This window comes from Pieris rapae, chromosome 2 (genome assembly GCF_905147795.1).
Source record: "Pieris rapae chromosome 2, ilPieRapa1.1, whole genome shotgun sequence".
Taxonomy (NCBI): domain Eukaryota; kingdom Metazoa; phylum Arthropoda; class Insecta; order Lepidoptera; family Pieridae; genus Pieris; species Pieris rapae.
In genome coordinates, this window is record NC_059510.1 from 8,496,416 (window position 1) to 8,517,389 (window position 20,974).

The 20,974-nt window shown below is 33.4% G+C and overlaps 1 protein-coding gene across 1 annotated transcript; it reads left to right on the top strand.

Moving 5' to 3' along the window:
• Nucleotides 1–4,891: 4,891 nt before the first annotated feature.
• LOC110991845 (homeobox protein slou) lies at nucleotides 4,892–20,329 on the top strand. Its single transcript, XM_022257377.2, has 3 exons — nucleotides 4,892–5,379; nucleotides 16,856–17,163; nucleotides 18,264–20,329. Exons 1-3 carry the CDS (start codon nucleotides 5,094–5,096, stop codon nucleotides 18,507–18,509), a joined length of 840 nt encoding a protein of 279 aa, XP_022113069.1. The 5' UTR covers nucleotides 4,892–5,093; the 3' UTR covers nucleotides 18,510–20,329.
• Nucleotides 20,330–20,974: the final 645 nt, after the last annotated feature.

Below are 20,974 nucleotides of genomic sequence, written 5' to 3' on the forward strand. Positions count from 1 at the left end.
CTTCTATTATTAAATTCTCTTTGCCCTGCTTAAATCCGGGTCTGTACGTGTAAGTATAAGTTTATTTCTAATAATACAAAAATCTTCGACTGATGGAATTAAGTTACACTGGACCAAATAACCTAAACCACAGAAGAGAAATAATACAAATAAAATGCCGTGTTATAAACGTTTTAATAAATAAATTAATAACGTCATAAATATTTCTGCCATCTTATTCTGTTCTCATAAATCACAATCTTCAAAGCTAACAAACAGCACAATAATAATCCAATTTGAATTCCAAGTGTCGACTAATATAACGCCTCGATGTATAATTGTTCCTATTAATCTCGTAAACGGAACAACGTAGATTAATTATAATTTTAAAATATTCTTTGTAATTTGTTTACATGGCTTAGCAATATTTTCGTACGTACAAATACATGTAGAAATATATTCGTTTCTAATAGAAATTCATAGATTTTTAATTGTTTGGTGTTTCTTTTCCGATTAATGTTAGTTCTTGATAAAGGTGCAATCTTCAGTGCAGGGTGTTTGCTGCTCCTTAGTTTTAGTAAAGTCTTAGACCGCATGTTGCAGCCGAAGACCGACTGCTATAGAGCGGTCGCAAGGCGATCTGCAGTACTCAGTTCCACACTAAATTCATATCCGCAATAGACGGACTACTCGAGCCGTTCCTGAGCGGTCTGCTTAGAGTTGCCAGACCCACCATACACGGACCGCTACATGCGGTTGTTGCCGACCATGCGCCACTGCCTCCCCGCTTTCCGCTTTTTCTCTTGATTATAGTAGGTATTGGACGCACCCACATACTACGGTGTCATCTACGCCAACGCTCGCGCTATGTTATTGAAGCAGTGTTTCTTCATCGAAATCCATCTTTTAAATGAACCCGCATCAGATTGTATTGCGGTAAAACACAAGCTGCTTTAAGCAGTCGTTGTCGACTTATTATGCAATATGCAGTCGTGTTTTTGTCGTGTACGACTTCAATGCGACCGCCCTACAGCGTTCGGTCCGTTTATGACCAGCGTAAGAGTTTATCGTCATAAAATTTCATTTTTAACGGTTAATGATTAACGTAACAGTAGTTTGAATCGAATTTAAATGACTAGTAGAAGCAAGTCGTTAGAAACACGAGTGCCTTTAAATCCCCCGGAGAGCGATAAAGCTGACACATTTCTTCGTTTTATTCATTATAAATTTTTTAATAGGCAAAAAGATATAACATAGAAAATTCATACCCAGGAGTCACAGCTAATCGTATGTACCGAAAGTGGGATTAGGATCTAAAGATCTAAATTTAAAACGCCGCTTAAAGTGGTCGAGCAAATGTTCCTTAAAGAATGTTAATAGGCAATTTGTTAAAGCTTCCATGTGTTTATAAAAAATAAGAAAATATTTTTAGACGACTATAATATTGTTATAACATACTTGAACTAGACAAGGGTGAAACTGGTATACATTTAATCAAATATAAGATACGAATCTTAGTTGAAATTTGAATTTCGAACGTCAAACGATTTCCTTTAATGAGTAGTTTAATTCAACACTTACGTTTTATCAAATATAAGATACGTATCTTACTTGAAATTTGAATTTCGAACGTCAAACGATTTCCTTTTATTATTAAATTTAATTCAACACTTTCCTATGAATTTTTGGTTAATTTATGTTCTGCTTTTAATTCCCAGTTAGGTATTACACTCATAAGGAAATGTTCAGAGGTTTAAATGGCAATAACCAAAATTTTAATTGACTTGTCTGATTCCGTCATCGCGTCGTGAAACTTTTTAATTAAGCCCTCCATTGGAACGAACTTTATGTTCTGGCGTGTTAATTATTTAAAACTTTGTTTTTCCAGGATTTTTCATCTTTCGGATGCTAATTATGAACGCAGACCCAAAAGTTATTTTGCAGTTTATAGAAAAATGTACGTCTGTACATACCAAGGAGACAGCCTTCAGATGGTTTATAATCGAACTTTTTAGTACTTCTTTTAATCTTAAAACTCAATTGGTTTAATGAGCGATTACATAAACCCGATAAAAAACCGGTCCAGCCGCTAAGTTTAATTAGAAACACACGCACAGATGAGATGTATATACAAGATATTATTAAAAATCGACTAGTTGTGGTAGACATTATTATTATTAATATAATTTAAAAAGAATTTGCAATTGACTGATACAGGACCTTAGGACCTATTGGAAGTTACAGATTTTGATCTCACGATATGATAAGAAAGGATATTTAAGTTATTTTTACGTTTTTAAATGGTGATTGATGATCATGGGCGGAACGTGAACTTGTGGGGCTATGGTCTTGCAACCTAATAGTTATATAAGCTATAAGTATAGGCTACAGATGTACACATGAAAAATACACCGACCGAAAAGAAGCGACGGGGAGTTCCCCGTTTCGTTCCACAGACGCGTATCACACATATATTAATTGATTTCAGGAATACCAAACTTATAATTGGATTTTTTTTAATTCAAAATAACGCCCATTGTTTTCAGTGGAGATTTGGTGCCCTTTGTACCCAGGACCCCCAGGGCTGCAACCCAAGAAGCTCATAAGTAGTTCGGCCTTTGATGATGAACCTTCTGGATTCAATATTTTAAAATAGCAGATATCTATGATTTGGACTCGTGGTTTTGTATATACACCAATTGGTAACAATGATCGCCGTGGCGGAACCAAACACTGATTACTGGCGAGACGGAATTTTGTGGTTTTTGTCACACTTTAAACGCATGTACAGGATGTTTTAAGGACGTCAACGATATATAATTAAGATGTGTTATACTTATACGTCTAATTAATTCAAAGCATAGCAAAAGTTATCTCCATTTAATGTAAACATTTTATATGTGTTTCATAGGAAATAGAAAAAGTTTATCGAAAACTAATGTATATAAGAAGAACTAACAAGATATCTTAATCAGAACGAAAACACAAGAATGGTAACCGTGGGGTTGAACACAGTAGATAATTAAAGGTACCGGTGACCCAAGAGCTGATGCCTTTGTCATCGAATAAGCGAATCTCGCAATGCAGCGAGAAAATGCTGACAGAGTTAAAGGTGCACTGCTACAGGAACTAAACTTTTTTTTTTTTTTTTTTTATTACTATGTAGGTTAAGAAAATTGTAAATATTGTATATTTGATTATTACATTCATCATGTTGTTTCATACGTCTTTTTATTAACGTTACAATATTTTATATCCTTGCCATGTAAACATAACGTTAGTCAAATGTTTTGTTTGTGTAAAGTGTTCCAATTGAATGCCTAATAATAATAATAATTTTCGATTAAATGGTCTATAGAAGCCTAATTTTCTAATAGTCAAGTAGGTGATCAGCCTCCTGTGCATCTGATACCTGGTCCACTTTTTGGGTCTAAATCAGGGTTTCAACTTTCAAGGGTTAAATGTGCGAAGATAAAAAATTAATTGGTGCACAGCCGGAGATATAACCCCAGGGATGTAAGTCTTACTCCGAAGCCACTAGACCAACACTGCTCTATCTAGTAATAACTATTAATAATATTTATAAGGAAGATTTATGATTTATACGTCATATAAAGCCCACCACTTTAACTTATAATAGTGAACACCATCTATATGAGGCAATTTGTATACGGCTTTCGAGCAGTGGCATTCTAATAAAAGGCCTATTAATCTCTGACATCTATTAAACTAAAAATAAACCTTAAATGGTCCATGATTGACAGCCTCCGTTGCATAAAACATTCTCAATAAAAACTCGATAAACTACGAATGATTAGGAATCGCCCGGGATTCGATACAGTTTCTATTTATTTTTAATTGACGATTCTGAATCGAATAGTAAAATGTTTTAGAATTGTTTAAGTAAAAATAGTTTCTTTTATAGGTATTATATTTTAGTGATGTATTTATTGTTTAAAGACATCAGTGTTATTATTTACATACAATTCAAAACAAATAACATAATACATAAAAATATATCTAATAACTAACCTTAAAATTTAATTATTAAAAAATATTATTTTAGTGATATTTCAATAAAAAAATTGCATGATGTTATCTTATTATTGTAATTGGTGTACGTACTTAGATTTCTTAGTAAGAAATAAGTTTGTTCGATATACAATATGTTAGATGCGTACATTAAATTAAGATATTAAGTTGAATTAGAACTTCCAAGTTATATATAACAACACATTTGTAAATATGTAACAATCTTTCTTACTAACTGAAATGTAGAAAATATCAAAAATGTGATTTTATATGTAACCATTTTAAATTTAAATTTTACAAAAGGGTGAACTATCTTTTCTTCCGATAAATAACGTGCTAGATAAAATACAAAAAATGGTTCAGTAATAACAAGCGACTCATTATGTAAATCCGAAGTGGGCCACAAATTCCCATCGCAAACTAAAACGCAAAATGAGCAAGTTTAATACGGCCGCTCTCAGGTAACTAAGAGTATTTATAGACCTCTACAAACACGGTAATGGTGTAAACGCTCGCCGCAGCCGAAAGCCATTAAGTTCAAAACTCAATAAACATCATTGTTTCAGCGCTTAACTAGGAAAATAACCGGCGCCGGCCGCCCGGGGCCGCTTTGGCCCGATCTTCACTTCGCGGCGACCTCTAATATTCATAAGTCAATTTCCTGCCCCATTAATACGTAACGAAGTAGCGCAAATGGCCTTATCGCTTGTGCGCGATTACTTGCTCGCCGCTCTCTTACATAATTCAACGTATTAAACGAAATTGTTTAAACCTTATTGCTCGATTACGTTCCTCCACCCAGGGCACGCCTCGTTTCCTTCGGCCAATCGCAGCCCGGCTTGGCTTCTCCCTCCAGCGAGGATCTTCCCTTCCTTTCCTGTCCCCGCCCGGCGTTTTCCCGTTTCCACCGTGCAATGACGTTTCGCTATTAGGCGCAGATGGACGTATGGTGATCGCGCGTGCGTGGATTTCAGTGCGAGCCGAATCGCGTAATGAATAAATGATACAGACATTGCTTTTTCAGTAGTGCTGTGCTGTGTATGACTGACGTTTTAGATGGGGTTTGATAAATAGACGTTGCTATGACGATGCTTGCTATGGCACGAGGTTCTGACGAGAGAAGAGAAGACGATATAGAGGCAGAAGGAGAAGCGAACGGCGAGGTGGATGTTGTTGGGGTCGAAGAGGCCGCGCCTGTGGATCTTACGAGACGTTTGGGGTTAACAAGGCCCCCTGAAAGGCCTGCAATAGCATTTTCTGTAGAAAATATATTAGATCCGACCAAGTTCACAGGTCGATCTGAGGTTCCTTTGAGATACGACGAGACATATTGGAGACCGCATTATGATAGGGACGACAGTGATTCTGGTTAGTACAAGCAAATTCTTTTTTAAAATGCTAGCTAGCATTTAATAATTATAACAATAAAATATTTACAAATTCCTACAGAGTAATAATAAAAACAATTAAAAATTTATAAAAAGAAAATGTAAATACTTCACCGGTAGGTAACTGCCGGTATCTACAAGCCGCCAACTTAAATCATTAATTAGTGCCTGTGCACTTAAACCCCACGGCCCAAGAGTCTCTACTCCATAGGGAAGAAAATTGGAATTGGAGGAAAGACGCTTTAAACGCTTTTTATTTTTTAAAACGTTGATATCATGATTTCAAAAAAATCTTCTAGGACGTCTCCTTCTCGCCCTTATATATTCATTAAAAATAAAGTAAAACATATTTATTCAGGTACATTGCGCAATAATATTTTATGTACGTCCACTGCTGTTACTTTATTTACTAAACAAATTTTATGAAGTAGTAAATGAATTAAATAATTGTATAATGCCGACAAATTATTTTCATGAATTATTGCAATGAGATATTGTTTATTATAGACATTACAGAAAAAAGATAAGATTTTTTTACTAGAATGAATTAAACAAATGGTTTTCAAAATAAAAACCATAAGGTTTTGACCAATCAATCAAATAATAAAGCAAAAAAAAAAGAAATGGATTGTTTCTATAATTATATTATTAACTATACATAATAATTGAACTTATAACACATATTAAACCTAAATGTATGTTAATTCCATGATAAATAGCAGATTGTGTAATAAACGTGAGCTCGTAACGAAAACATAGATAAAATTGTTTTTGTCAGCATTATATCACAAAACATTAGAATGACATTACAAGTAACAATACAAGCTGTGCGTATAAAGCAAACAATTAACGTGAAAATGATTTTAACGCATACACATAGCTGTTTTAATTTCTCAACAGTTACTTCAACAAATAACAAATCCGTGTCTAACATGATAACAGGTTGATAAAACCTAGGTTTGATTATAATTAGATAATCAACAACAGAAGGAATCCTAACAAGATTAATCGTACAAATCTTAAAAGACCGGCAACCCTCTCGCAACCTCTCTGGCATTGAGAATGTGTGTGCGGCGGTGAGCCTCCAGCCCGTTTGTCCTCGTTTATTTAGGCACGAATCAAACTATTGTTTAATACCTTATCCACACCCTAATAGAAGTCAATAAAAATACAACAGACATTTAAAATGTAATGGGTAGTTTCAAAATTGGTCAGAGATTTCTGTATCTGTTTCATTCAGTGTCTGACGTAGCTGGCGTGGTTTTCTCGCGATGTTTTATATGTCGACTGTTAAAAGCGCGCATAATAAAAATAGGCTAAGAAAGTAAATATGGGGCTGTAGCCTCTTTTGTCACTCGAATAATCTCAGAGATCCTAGCTGAACTAATTTAAGGAAAATACTCTTTCGTCTCTCACTCACAAATTGTGTTGACACTGAGATGGAAAGTGACAAGAATCTTAGTTTAAAAATAAATATATGCGATCGTTTTCTATTTAGGTAAATGTAGGTCTGTTATAAGGATTATAATTCCAAAATCATAAAAAGAAGAAATCCAATGGTTAATCTCATGATACATCAGCTTACCAATTCTTAAAAGCCCGGCAACGCACTTGCGAGAGATGTGTTATTGAGATTGTCCATGGGCGGCGGTGAGCTTAACATTAACATAACATTTACGTATAAATAGACTTTTTTTACAAGATATAAAAGTCTCGTATGGCTTGGTGTGTGACAAGATTTTACATTAAATATTTACATTTAATGTCTTATTTATTGTATATACAAGAATAATTTATTAATTTATTATTATTAAATTAAATTCGCGTTCGATGCATACCTTATTTAATTCCTTAAGCGATGACTTATAGTATTATTTACTTTATATAATAATTAGAAGACTAGGAAGTAAATTATTATTTACCTGTTAATGCCAAGGGCAGATAAAGAAATACACGTTTGCCGTAAACAATATATATAAAACAAATTAAACCAATTAATTTAAGAATTTTGAACGTGCCTGTCTGGTACTAATTTAAAAAATAATTAAGATTTGTTTTTAACATACACTGATACTATATATCTAACATTAACAAAATACATATAATAATGGAAAAATATAATATTGCTTAAGATTTTGTAGTTATCATCTATTGGATTGGAAAATGTCACCTAGGTTAGCGTAGGTACCTCTTTGGACCATTAATGTCTATTATGCTGATGCTAGTATGAGAACTCCACGTAGCCAGTCGGTAACTTCTTCATCTTTCTTCTCACGGGTAGACATCTTCTTACTGCATTACCGACTTCAGATTAACAGTTCTTCCTAATTGTTCATATATATATGATCCTAATTTAAATTATGAATCTATTTGAATTCTTATTATAATTTCTATGGCTGTCAATCTTCATTTAAAGTTTGGGTAGCAATAATAAAAACATATTTACATTCTACATAATACTTATTTGACAACCATTTAAAGGGTGCAATTTTAAATTTCGAATATAATCACACAGTAGCAGGCAATATGGACAAATTAATTGCTTTTTGTGATTTTGATTAGCTACGTGACATAACTAACAAGGTGTCGAATTGTTTAAAACAATTTCCATCCCTATTTAAACAGTAATAAGATCTAAATTATCATGTGTTAAGGTTGAACAATCTTATCTCAATTATGGACGTGATGAAAGGCTTTTTGTGCCGGAACCGAAAAGTAATTTATGTGTTTATTTAACGTGTAATAATGAGTTGTGAATTGAAATATCAGTTCCGACTTGCGATTGGGTTTTAGTTCATATATTATTAACGATTGTATTTTTGCATTGCTTTAATATTGGTTTTAAAAATACATAGGTACATTTTAGTTTTCCTATACGTAATTTAATATTTATATTATAATGTTTTAATTTAGAGTTTTGATAGCTATTATAATTTTACTATAATTATTACCTTATTTTGCATTGGTTTGTTCAAATGACAGCTATTCAGAAAATAAATAGCGAAATATGCTGGTAAATTTATTGGTTTGTTTATTTTACATCAAAGTATGCAAATTACTTTACCTTTTGCAATAAGCATTAAAAGTTCTAAAATATGTTGTATATAAAACCAATAAATTATACACAAAGAAATTATATGACACATTTACAAAAACATATTTTCAGCTTTTTTTTAAATCTAACTAACATGCCACAATACAAATTTTCAAATTTTGAGAATTGGTAGCTAATCTAAATAATACTAAGTCTCGCCGTCGCTCATCGACATCGCTCTATAATGCTTAATTTCCTTTTCCATGAATTTTCAAATGTAGGGAAAAATATAGGAAAAATTTAACTCTCAATATAAAATTGGATAACTCAGTGCAAAATCTAAAGTATTTAATTTTAAATAACATATAGTCATAAGGTGATTTAAACCTGTATTCTTCTTTTCCCACAACATAAATATATGCATAGTTAGGTATGAAAAGCTTTTGTCATTACGTGAAATAAACACGCAAACCCTAATGTTTACGGGCATATTAATAAATATTAAACACGATATTTATTCATATCTACCACAGTTCCTAATCATATCTATTCAATTAATTATTTATCTGTGTAATTAAATGAAGCAGCTGCACAGTTAATGCAAATTTTTTGCATGAAAAAAATAGTAAATTGTTGCACCAAGTAAGAAATCTCCAAATACCTATGTTTTCATACACAGACAGTATTTTTTGCAGTAAGACTCTCCATTCACATCCCTTATCATAATTTTCACACAAAATTGTAATATTTTAATTAAAAAAAGTGTTTTTATTATTTTTATATCTGTGGTTAATTACAACAAACAATAATTATTATTATTATCATATGGATAAAAAATATATTATTTTTCAGTGATCAATGTATGTATTAGATGCCATTCATGTAACACATTTAAGCCTTGATTATAATTCCACAGAAAAAAAAGACATTAATATTTATCTTATTATGTTAATTGCTAATTACTTCCACATATCGAACGAATCACTTAAATATTGCATTAATTGATTTTTAATAGTGTTGCCATAAAAGGGAAAGTATGCAATGGCAACATCCGCTCACGGCGGAAACATTAATCTTTTATATTATTCTATTCGTTAATGGATTTATTGCAAGAATAAATTTTAATTTTCTATATCCTAATTTATGGGACCTTGTCTTTGAAATAACAAATTAATTAAGATTTGTTTTCGTACATAAATTGTTTATAGAAAAAAATATTTGCCATAGCCATTTCTGAATTGTTCGTTCCATAGGTGTTTTTGGCGATCATCCACCGTCAATAGTAGACGTACTGGTTTAAGCAAACCTATTATTTTTACCTAGCCAGCTCTTGAAAAACTTGAAAAACTAGTTGCTAAAAATTAATTGTCTGCATAATCAAGTAATTAAATTAATTATTATGCGCATCAAAACAGGACCTAGGAGTTGAGTCTCGCTTAGACACTTTGACGCTTATCATTTAAAAATCAAAATAAATATATAAAATCCGTCTTAGAGTGGCTCTCTATCTCTATTATAAAGCTATGTACCTACTGTTTTACGAGGAGATATAGAGATGTTATCGTGTAGATAAGGACAAACGTTATTTCCACGCCATTCTCCAATGACTATAACGTTAGGGAGATCGTTGATACTCGGCAGTTTTTTAAATCGACTTGTTTGATACATGCAATGTTGTAATCTGTCACTTTGACGGTACACGAGTGGGTGGTCGGCCTTTTAAAATGTGATCCGAAATCGAAAAGCGCTTTCATCTATACTTATTTATTTTGTTGATCGTCTATCGTCGGAAAACTTCTCATTGGTAGAATGACTTTCTACACTTTTCTTGGGAACATTTTAGTCCGTCAGAAAATTACCTTTAATTAGGTTCATACCTGACAAAATGTTAACCATAAATCGTTGCATGAGATATACTTTTATACCTTAATTTACAGCAAAATATGTAATAAAGATACCTACTAAAAAAAGAAATAAGAAAAATAGAGCAAAATCGAGAGATGGCAAAAGTATGCCAAAATATTAAAATAAAATAGTATTACGAAAGTAAGTAAAATTTAAAATTCTTTATAAAAATACGATATAATATATGTAACAAAACTTGCAAAACCCGCAAACACTGAAAAACGAGCTTCCTTATCCAACTACTCGATTGGTCCATGCTAGATAGAGACAGGATATTCGCCAACATGCGTCAGAGAGAGACAGAGTCAACCCTTCGTCTGCCGCACCCTTTGCGCACCAATCCGTGAAATTAGACTCGTCTAAACGAATCTAACGATTATTTTATTATCCCTTTTGCGCTAAGATTTGTTCCTTGCTCACTCAAATAAAAATAAAAGGTGAATAAGCCGTACTAGGGGTCAAGCGGACATAAATTTGCCACCGTTTTAGGTCCGTTTTGGCTTATTTCTCGCTTCTTTAGCTTCCGTAGATAAATTGAACGATTTAGTTTTGTCCTTTAGTACGTAGTTTCTGTTGTTATGTAATATCATAAGTATATTGACAGTTGGTAGGTTTTAGTACGCTATTTAATGTATTTTGTCTTGGCTAAATTGGCTGAGATATTGTGACAAGGTAACGCGTAATGTACCTACTAAAATTTTATGAAGTGAAAATATCGTGAACCTTTTTGAATTTAGAATTTAGTTAAAATTCCTCACTTGTAATTCACAACGATGGCAACTTAGGGTTGTTTTCACGTAATTTCAGGGTTGTAATTAAAAAGTCAGCGAGCAGTGTTGCCAACATTAAGCCCCTCGTTTACGCGAGAGACTTTCACTTCCGGCACGCTGATTTTACGTAATAAACACCCTTTATTTTCATACAATTGGGCTCTGTAGATAAGGCTTAGTCGGCATTTATTAAACCCTTTCAGTTATTAAATACTTTCATGAATACAGTACCTATACTATACTCGTTGACTTGTTGACTCCCACATTCGTACCTAATAATAGAACCTACTATACTATTTGCAGTTTTAACTTAAATTTCAATGTATTCATCCTTGCCAAGTAAACATTACATAGGTCAAATGTTTTGTTTATGTTAAGTGTTCTAAATGAATTTAATATGAATGATAATAATTTTCGATTAAATCACACGGAGGCCTAATTTTTAACCACGAAAAAACAGATGGTGAGAGAAGAAACGCGCGCTATGACGGTAACTATATTTATAAACTATATTGTTTTACACAATATAATCTTATGTTATCTATCTACTATTAAATAAATAAATCATTGGCGCTACCTTTTAGTTCTAGGTCTCATGATCTATCTCTGTTTCATGATCATGTGTCAATCTAATAGACGAGGTAAAAGCTTCCTGTGCAGTCACACGCCATCGACATTTTTGTGTCTAAGGCATGCTAGTTTCCTCACGATGTTTTTCTTCACCGTTCGATCGAATCTTAAATGCGCACGTAGAAAGAAAGTCCACTGATGCACCGAAACTACGACCTCAGAGATAATAGTCGCACGCTGAAGCCACTAGGATGAATATAAGTCTATTGCTCTTAGTTAAATAAGCGGCAGATGAAGGCGTTAATTTTACAATTGACAGCTATAACCCCTATCGTTTGTAGATACCGAAGCCTATACAGAGAAGATGTAAAGGATTCCTTATCGATCCAACACACATCCAAATAAATTAAGTCTAAACGCCTTAATATCGTTTAACATAACTGCGAACAAGGTCCCATCCACAAAATCACCGAAGCAAGGATCCTTTCAAATTACACTTCTCCATTTTCTTCATTTAACAAATTGATGGGCTCAAATAGACTAACATCAAAAACGACTTCTAAGACAGAGTGCTAAAGTCGACATTTCTGTGATAGCTATCGGAAAACTAGGAGGACGCTTACGCCCAAAAGATAAGGCACAGTTTGGTTAATGGCGCAGCGTTATGGGATTTTTAGCCTTAACAAATAGAGATTAGAGTGCGTAATTGCTCGGCGGGAGGGGTGGGGGGTTGCGGTCCAAGTTTGTAATTAATAAAGTCCTCTCGATTACAAGTGCCTTTCCGCGTTGGGATTTGGAAGTTTGAAACGACATAGATTTTGTATAAACGTTTTGAACAACTTTGAAGTTTGAATTGTATGACAAGGGACAGGTTTTGTATTCGACATAATTATTGACATCCTTATTGCTTCCGGCAAACTCCTTTTACGGATTACGTATTGATACCGTATACGAGTAGTTAGAGCTTGATATATTCGATTGATAATTCATTTAATTGTAAGTATTGGGTCAATGATAAAACGTCAATAATTCAATAGATATCTTAATAATTAAATGATATTATAAAATAAATTTAATTAAGCATTCATTTATTTTAAATTTGGCATTTTAATTTTAAATTTATTTATTTACCTAAATGTAAAACATAAGAAGTAATAACAACTTTAGACACACCAGCGATCACTCCAGGCTTCTGTTTTGCATAATTTAAAGAAATCGCCAAATAACTATTTAAATAAAAAAAGCTGCGTTTTATTATGAAACTTTAAATTGCTTAGAACCAATATCAAATGTTTGTAGAAGTTGCATATTACTCCAAGTTTTAAACAAGTGGCTTCGTTGTTAATATACCATAGGGTCGGAGGTTCGAATGTCGAAAATTTGTTACTTCAAGCACTTTCTTTCGTTCAAAAGACTTTGACGTATACAATTTCACACACGTTCGCTGTATACAATCACATAGTCGTTACACCGAAGTATATATTTTAACCAGCCTGTTGTAGGCTTTTCCTCCCCTCAGTGTAAATCCCCACATTGTGTTTACACTACACGTTTATTTGACCGGCGGTTTGGGGTTGACACAGATAAAGCTACATTATTACGCAATTAAAGTAGTAGGTAGATACCATAGATTAAGAATAAATAAAAATTTTAATAGAATTTTATCACACCTACTTATATTTATTTGCTTGTAGCACTGCAGTGTTGGTTTTGTGAGTGGTTACTAATCAAGGATTTTTCTATCAAAGTGCGCATTAAACACGTACGGCGAAGGGAAACATTCTGGGGATACCGGCATCCTTTAGATCCAAAGATGGCTTGTGTCAGGCACTATCTACTGGCCTATAATTAAGAATAAATTAAAACTAAATACATACAGAGAGGCGTGAGGAGAGGGAAGACTCTGAGGCCCAGCCTTAAATGGTCTTTGTAGAACAGTATTACCAGAAACAAATGAAAAAAAAACAAATGAGGTAACATGTGAACATGTGAAATGCGCCGATTCAACCTGCGTATAAGCGTTAATAATATCTAAAAGTTTATTACTTCATAGGAGTCACAATCAGTATTTGTTTATTTTTAATATCTATGGGCGTAGACACAAAATATTTCAATATATTTTATGGCTAACGATATCATTTTGCATTTTTTAACAAATTGACGTAATTGGGTCAAAGCCAACTCTAATGTCATAGAAAACATTAAATCTAAAAGATGTAAATTCATGTTTAATAAAATACCAAAGTGATGAAATAATGAAATGAACCCGAAGTAAATTTATTTAATAAATATACTTCGGGTTTATATTGTTACATAAAGAACGCCAGATTTTGTCTATCAAAAAATAATTTATACCTCGATAAACGCTTGATTCAACTCAATTAGACAAAGAAAGGCGCACAATAATTTTAGGAATAAGGCATATTTAAAAAGTAAATAATTACTAAAGAAACAATGGTTAGTACAAACATAAATAGTTCGCAACACGCATAAAACTTATTTTATGTATGAAAATGTTCAATATTAGTTATTAAACAATTTTTTAATCTGTATTACGCAATTAAAGTTGCCATAAAATATTTTTACGACGCCGTCGAGTTTATCTTAATTTTTCATGTTTTCCACATGATATAATGCCCATTTCCGTTTCCTTCTCATTCGAGCGTTGTCAATGCGAAATAGTTTTAAAGCTTTTAATTTTTAATGTGGCAACATTGGCAACAATTTTCGTCCGGAAACATTAAAATATAATTTATAGCTATTTCGTGGTTAGTGAAATTAGTAAAATACGTTCTAATGGCCGACAGGATGTGTAAATATTAAGGAAATTGTCTCAGTATTTAAGTGTGACATCGGAATCGTTTTTGGAGCGCGAAATGGCGATAAAATCAACATTAATAAGTGTCAAATCGATGTGAAACGGTTAAGCATGTTATAATACTGACAGCGCGCTGGATGTGCCCGTAATTTTTAGGTTATAATTAATCTGTGCCATGTGTTCTTCATTTAAACTGTCGCAATCGAAACTAAAGTTGTCCGTCGCTGCTTTTATAGCTTCTTTGTTCTCTCAAATGGCGATTTAGTTGTCTTTGTTTAATAAGGTTTTGAATTAAAATTAATAAACAGAAACTTACAACAAGTTTAGTTAATCCTGGCAACACTAAAAACAAAAAACTTGATTAAAAATAATGACGGAGAGTTTTTTGCCATTTCATCTCTTCGGTTCTACGGCCTTGATTTGAGAACTGGCAGTAAATTTTAAATTAGTATGATTTAATATAGCTACAGATATTTATATTTTTGTATACATAAGTGTACATTGTGTTACGTATTGTGTGTGTTGTGTTGATGAGCGAGGAATTCTGTCTTGCTCTAGCTCTGGGTTCACCAGGCGCCAACGTAATACATGTGTTCAGTGCATGTGAACCCAACCGCGCAAGAATCTTTACTCGAAAGGGAATAAAATCAAAGTTTTAGGAAAGACTCTTATGCGGAGCGAGTATAACTATTTGTCTTAAATAGTTTTGTACTGGTCTTACATGAAAAATACCTTCAATTGATTGACAATAAATCGTTATTTTCGTCAGCAAACAGTGCTGCGCTGATTTTTCATCGAAATGCTAGAACTTCCTTACAAAATATTCGACTTGAAAAAAATTTTTCACAAATAAAATCGCCGAAAGCCATCTTTGAGAACCCATTGCAGACACGTGTTGATTAGAACATATATTTATAATAGACAATCGACAGGCCTCCGTTGGGGCATGTCCCGTTGACTGATATATGTGACTGTTTGTGCTAAATTAAATGTGCTCACGTAGGCGCGTCATTAGCAGATAATAAAATTTATTTAACTGTGTTAGTCACATCAGTGCAAATGACTGTTAAATCATAGGTGGTATACAACTAAAATAGTGTACCCTTTCATACTTTATAAATCAACAGTCATACTCTATTTCTATTTTTGATTGTACTAGAAAAGTAATTGTAATAAGGCATTGTAATACTGTACCTACTGTAATTGAAACGATTTTGTCTTTGTGACAAAACGCACCGAAACTCCTATTAAGTAAGTCTCTGATATTGATTTAATTCAAATATTCCATGCCTGATATAGTTTAAGATAAATAAATTTTTATTTTTTATTATAAAAAGCAGTTTTAAGTTAATAAATAAATATTTTGTCTAGTTTATATACATAAATGATAACAATTCCATGTGCTGCTTTAACATTGATACCGCTCTGAAACCACAATAGCCAAGCAAATAAGATAGACTTTGGTTTAATGCATTAGCCAACTATTTAGATACCTAGAACCAATAGAATACCAATCTGTCTCCAGCTCACTTGGACTAAGACAAACAATTCACATTACTCGCGTGTCTTACTAATTGTCTGTAACAAAACGAATTAAATTGTTCATGGCTGGGCCTAAAATTAACGTAGTGGACGAAATGTTAGAGCGTCTAAAAGTTTTTCACTTGAGTTTTAAATACAATTGTATTATTTTTTGATATAAATTTTAATCCCAAAAGACACCTCAAAAGAAAGAAGACTTTATTTGTCTTTAGTAATCTATATACGAATCGCAAAATATGTTGCAATACTCGAAGACTGAACCAAATCGAGTAGGTTTTTATTTTATATTTCTTAAACTCTTACTTTCTTTGTTGTTTATTCAGTACTTATGTATTCATCCGAAAAATAAAACGCATGCAAAGAATAATATTAAGGCGAAACGAAGCTCACAGGGGCAGCTAGTATCCTAAACAAAATTATTTATTCATATAGAATTAGTATACGAAATGCTTTTTTTACATTTACTGTCAGTTCTCAAATTAGGGGGATAGATAGGAAGAGAAAAACTGGCAATAAATTCTCTGGTACTACATCGAAGGGAGTACTCATATTTGGTCGTAAAAGCCGATAGACGTAATATCCGATGACGTTATTAATTACATAATACAATAGAATTCAGCCGTGAACTTTGATTTTGGTCATGTTGTTCCAAAGTCTAAACGATGTCTTTTCAAACGGTTTCGAATGTATTTAAAGAAACTTGCGCTTACCCACGCAACTCACATTTTTTCCTTTGACTACAGTTACAAACACTGAGTATATATGATTGAAAAACTACATTGATTGTTCTATTTCTAATAAAAATGTCTTGTTTCAGTCAAAGACCACCTACAATCCGACATCGAAGCCGACGATGTCGAGACGGACGACCAGACATCCACCATGGATGATGACATCCTCACCCAATCAGACCTTGACGAGAACGGAGACCCGAAGAGTCCTAGCAGTTCCAAAAAGGGCAAAAGTTCTCGTGACTCAAAGGGTGGTACTAAACCACGGCGAGCAAGAACAGCGTTTACCTATGAGCAGCTGGTTTCTTTGGAGAATAAGTTTAAGACGACAAGATATTTGTCGGTGTGCGAAAGGCTTAATCTTGCTTTAAGCCTTAGTTTGACGGAAACACAGGTTAGTAAGATTCTGATTTCATTTAGAGACACGGGTGTGAGTAGAAAAAACAAATTATCATAGAATATTTTCTATGGTAGAAAATATTCTATGGTTATTCGTTTATTAAAGATTAGAAATTATATTATTTGATAATAAATTATTTGTTAAGAATCCGATAGAATGTAAATATACATATATATATGATAGCTATTTAGATATTTTAAATCGCAAGCTGAATTGGATTTCGATTCTACATACTCGTAGGGTTTATTACGTATTTAGATTTTGGGGTTCCAAACAACTTATGACAACTCTTAAATTCACACGCACATACACCCATTCTAATACTTATTCACCCATACATAAGATCTTACACGAATTGTGTTTTAGTTAGGCCTGACCTAAGACCTAAGGGACCTGACTTTAAGGGCCTAAGACTTTTTTTAAATTTCATTTTAAACATGAACTATGTACCACTCAATAATTGTAATCTAGTTACCTGCAACACAGGGGGACTTGCGATAGATGACTTTTATAACACCCATATCACTGTTAGATATGAATAAAGTTTTCAGTATTTAATGTTATTAATCTATATCTATACTAATATTATAAAGAGGAAAGGTTTGATTTTTTGTTTGTTTGTATGAATTGAATAGGCTCCGAAACTACTTGGCAGATTTGAAAAATTCTTTCACTGTTGGAAAGCTACATCATTCCTGAGTGACATAGGCTATATTTCATTTTCAAAAAAAATAGGCATCCTTACTAAAATTACGATAACATTAACATTTGTTTATTATTTGATACAATTCTAACAGATGGCGCTGAGTTAAAGGTAGTTTAGTTTAGGTCCTTGTCGTGGTACCAACGTTTCACATAAGTTCTCCTACGGTTTCCCTTGATTAATTTACTACTATGTAATATAACAAAAACCTTAGCCTCAGCAACGCTTGGCCGAGTCTGCTAGTATATTATATTACAACAGATATAGTCACGTTTCGAGTGCCATACGGCTCTAGAGTTTCTTAAATGCGTAGCCGTAAATTAGCTAATATTTAACTGTCCATAATTCTCAAAAAATCATAGAAAATATTTATCCCAATTTTCGTTCTCAGGTCAAAATATGGTTTCAAAACCGACGCACAAAGTGGAAAAAGCAAAACCCTGGTATGGACGTCAACAGCCCCACAGTTCCACCCCCGGCAGGAGGGTTCCCGTCAGGGCCCTATCCAGGAGGCCTTCTCTACTCCCACGGCGTGCCCTATCCCTTCACAGGTCCGGGCCCCTACGCGCCATATTTCCACCACCTGGCTGCGAACCACCACCACTCTCACGGATCCTTGGGTCATTCCCACACGTGATTATGGCAGCGGCCAGGGTCCCAGGACCCGAGGGTCGAGAAGGAAACCGAATGTGGACTATCAAATTGAACTCAAGGAAATTTGAAAATGTGAATAGACGTTTTACAGTTCGCGCCTTGATATGACGAATGTGATGCCAATACTGCAAATTTTAGTAATTGGGTCATAATTCAAAGCATTTGTAGCGAACAACTGGGTTGTAGGATTTGTATGAACAGCCTAATATATGTTTTTACTTTTATTTTGACTTATGGCATATGCTGTTCGTAATTGTATTGGTGATTACGTTTATTAGATGTCGTTCAGTTAAAGATGACCTTGTAAGAAACCAAAAATGTGAATTTAATTAAAATGTTTATTTAGTGCAATTTAGCGTAAGTGAATTATGAATCGGATGTGATATGGTAACATAAGATTTGTAATTAAGATTTCATTTTGTAGTTTACGACGATAATATATCAAATATCATATGTATGATTCCGTAATATGGCTTATTGAAAGTATTATATTCATGAATGCAGCTGCAAAAATTATTTACCGTCCATATTGCAAGCATTACCAGTGATTGAAATGTATTGAAATAAAAAGTTACTTTAATCAAATGTACCTTTTTATATTTAAGCTCAGTGTAAATTATGTCATATAAGCAATGTTCTGAGCATCTACAATTAGCTTTGTTCGAATATAATAAACGCATCATGTACGGAAGACAACGCTACAATAATATTTTAGATACTTGCTAATCTATATATCTATATGCTAATGGCACTAAAACCTGGTCTGGCTTCAGATTTCTGTATCTGTCTGATAGGCAAGTAGGTGATCAAAATTCTAGTGTCAAGTGCCTAACACATCGACTTTTTGGGTCTAAAGCCGGTTTCCTCACACTGTTTTCCTTTACCGTACGAGCGAGTGCAAAATGCACACAAAGACAGAAAGTCCAGTCGGAAATCGAACCTACAACCTCGGAAAGAGAGTCGTACTTCGAAGCCATATTTGTAAATTAAAACAAAAGAACAACTCATTCAGAACTCTATAAACAGAGGATTCTTGAATATTGCGATCTGATTGTTTAATTTAAATATTAATTAGATTATCACCATTGTTATCTTGTCTCATTTTTTCAAACGTCAAAACGTTGCATCTGGTCCTCATCCTGGTTGCTTCATGATTACCTCAACATTATCTTTCCAACAAATGTATATCTTACCATTGTGTGTCAAATTTGGTTACGTTTGTCCAAACTTGGCTGATGCCTTGCGGTACTTTGACGAATGCTTTTCGACAGACTCGTATTTGTAAATTCAATAAGAAATATCATTCAATAACAAACAATGTATATCTTGAAAAGAGGTGCGCAAAAGCCTTTCTTAATTTACCTTCATTCGCGATCTTGCGCAATCTTGCCAAGTAGAGATACCGTTAATACGTATCATTTCTAAAACATTGTTAATTTTGTTGTAACCAAAGTCAAAGAATCTCTTAACGCAAGCTCACCACGTAATCTAGCGATTCCGATTGTAATTTTAAGTCTTCTACGTTCTACGAAGGTTCTTTCTACGGATGTGCCAAAGTTAGTTTAATGTTACAATCTGAAATGGCTATTGTAATGTCGTGGTAAGCTTGCTGATATATTTTGTAAATAGTAATTTTAATTAATATTGTAAGGTTTTTTCTCAAATTCTATGTATAGTGTGTAAATAATTATTGTATCCTATGCCTATTTTAATTTAAGTTATACAAGTGGATGCTCAATGCTGTAAATATTAGCCAGTGAAGATAATATAAGGTCGATGTTGATATTAAATAGTTTCCAAGTTGTTTTGTCTTTTTACCTGTTCCCTATAGACCACACTTTATAACATCCACCAAGTGGGTTAAAAAAAAAGCAGCTGTAGGTGCTAGGAGACACTTTTTGCAATGCTAGTACTGTACAACTAAGCTTTTCTTAAGTCAGTTTTTACCGTGCCCCACCATGCATGCATAGTGGTGCATATGTGGAACCAGCTGCCCACTTATGTATTTATGAAACAATTTAGGGTCCTACAGAAAAAGAGCGTACCAATTCTTAAAAGGCAGGCAACGCACTTGTGAGCCTTCAGCCAATGTGAGTGTCCATGGCCGGCGGTTTCACTTAACATCAGATGAGACTCCTGCCCAATGGGCTGTTTGCATAACAAAATATAAACATTCTTCAATCATATGATTAAAGTACGTACGTCAACAAAGTCCAATCTCTATATCTAAAGCAAAACTTTATTTGGAGATTATGTTATAAATTTTTTCTTATAGTCGTTATTTCATTTTAATGGCATCATCTTGATAGCCGGACGTCTTCCACGATCCGCTTCACAAGACTTTTTTTTTTTTAACGGATTTATATATTTATTTATATATCCATTCTAAAACAATGTGTATGCCTAAAAATACAAGAAAATATGACATCACAAATTGCGGTTAGAATA

Bases quoted from the DNA above. Each gene is read 5' to 3' on its own strand.
- LOC110991845 (XM_022257377.2), top strand. From the start codon at position 5,094: ATGACGATGCTTGCTATGGCACGAGGTTCTGACGAGAGAAGAGAAGAC. The intron at 5,380-16,855 runs GTTAGTACAAGC...GTCTTGTTTCAG, and splicing joins TAGGGACGACAGTGATTCTG to TCAAAGACCACCTACAATCC. The intron at 17,164-18,263 runs GTTAGTAAGATT...TTTCGTTCTCAG, and splicing joins TTAGTTTGACGGAAACACAG to GTCAAAATATGGTTTCAAAA.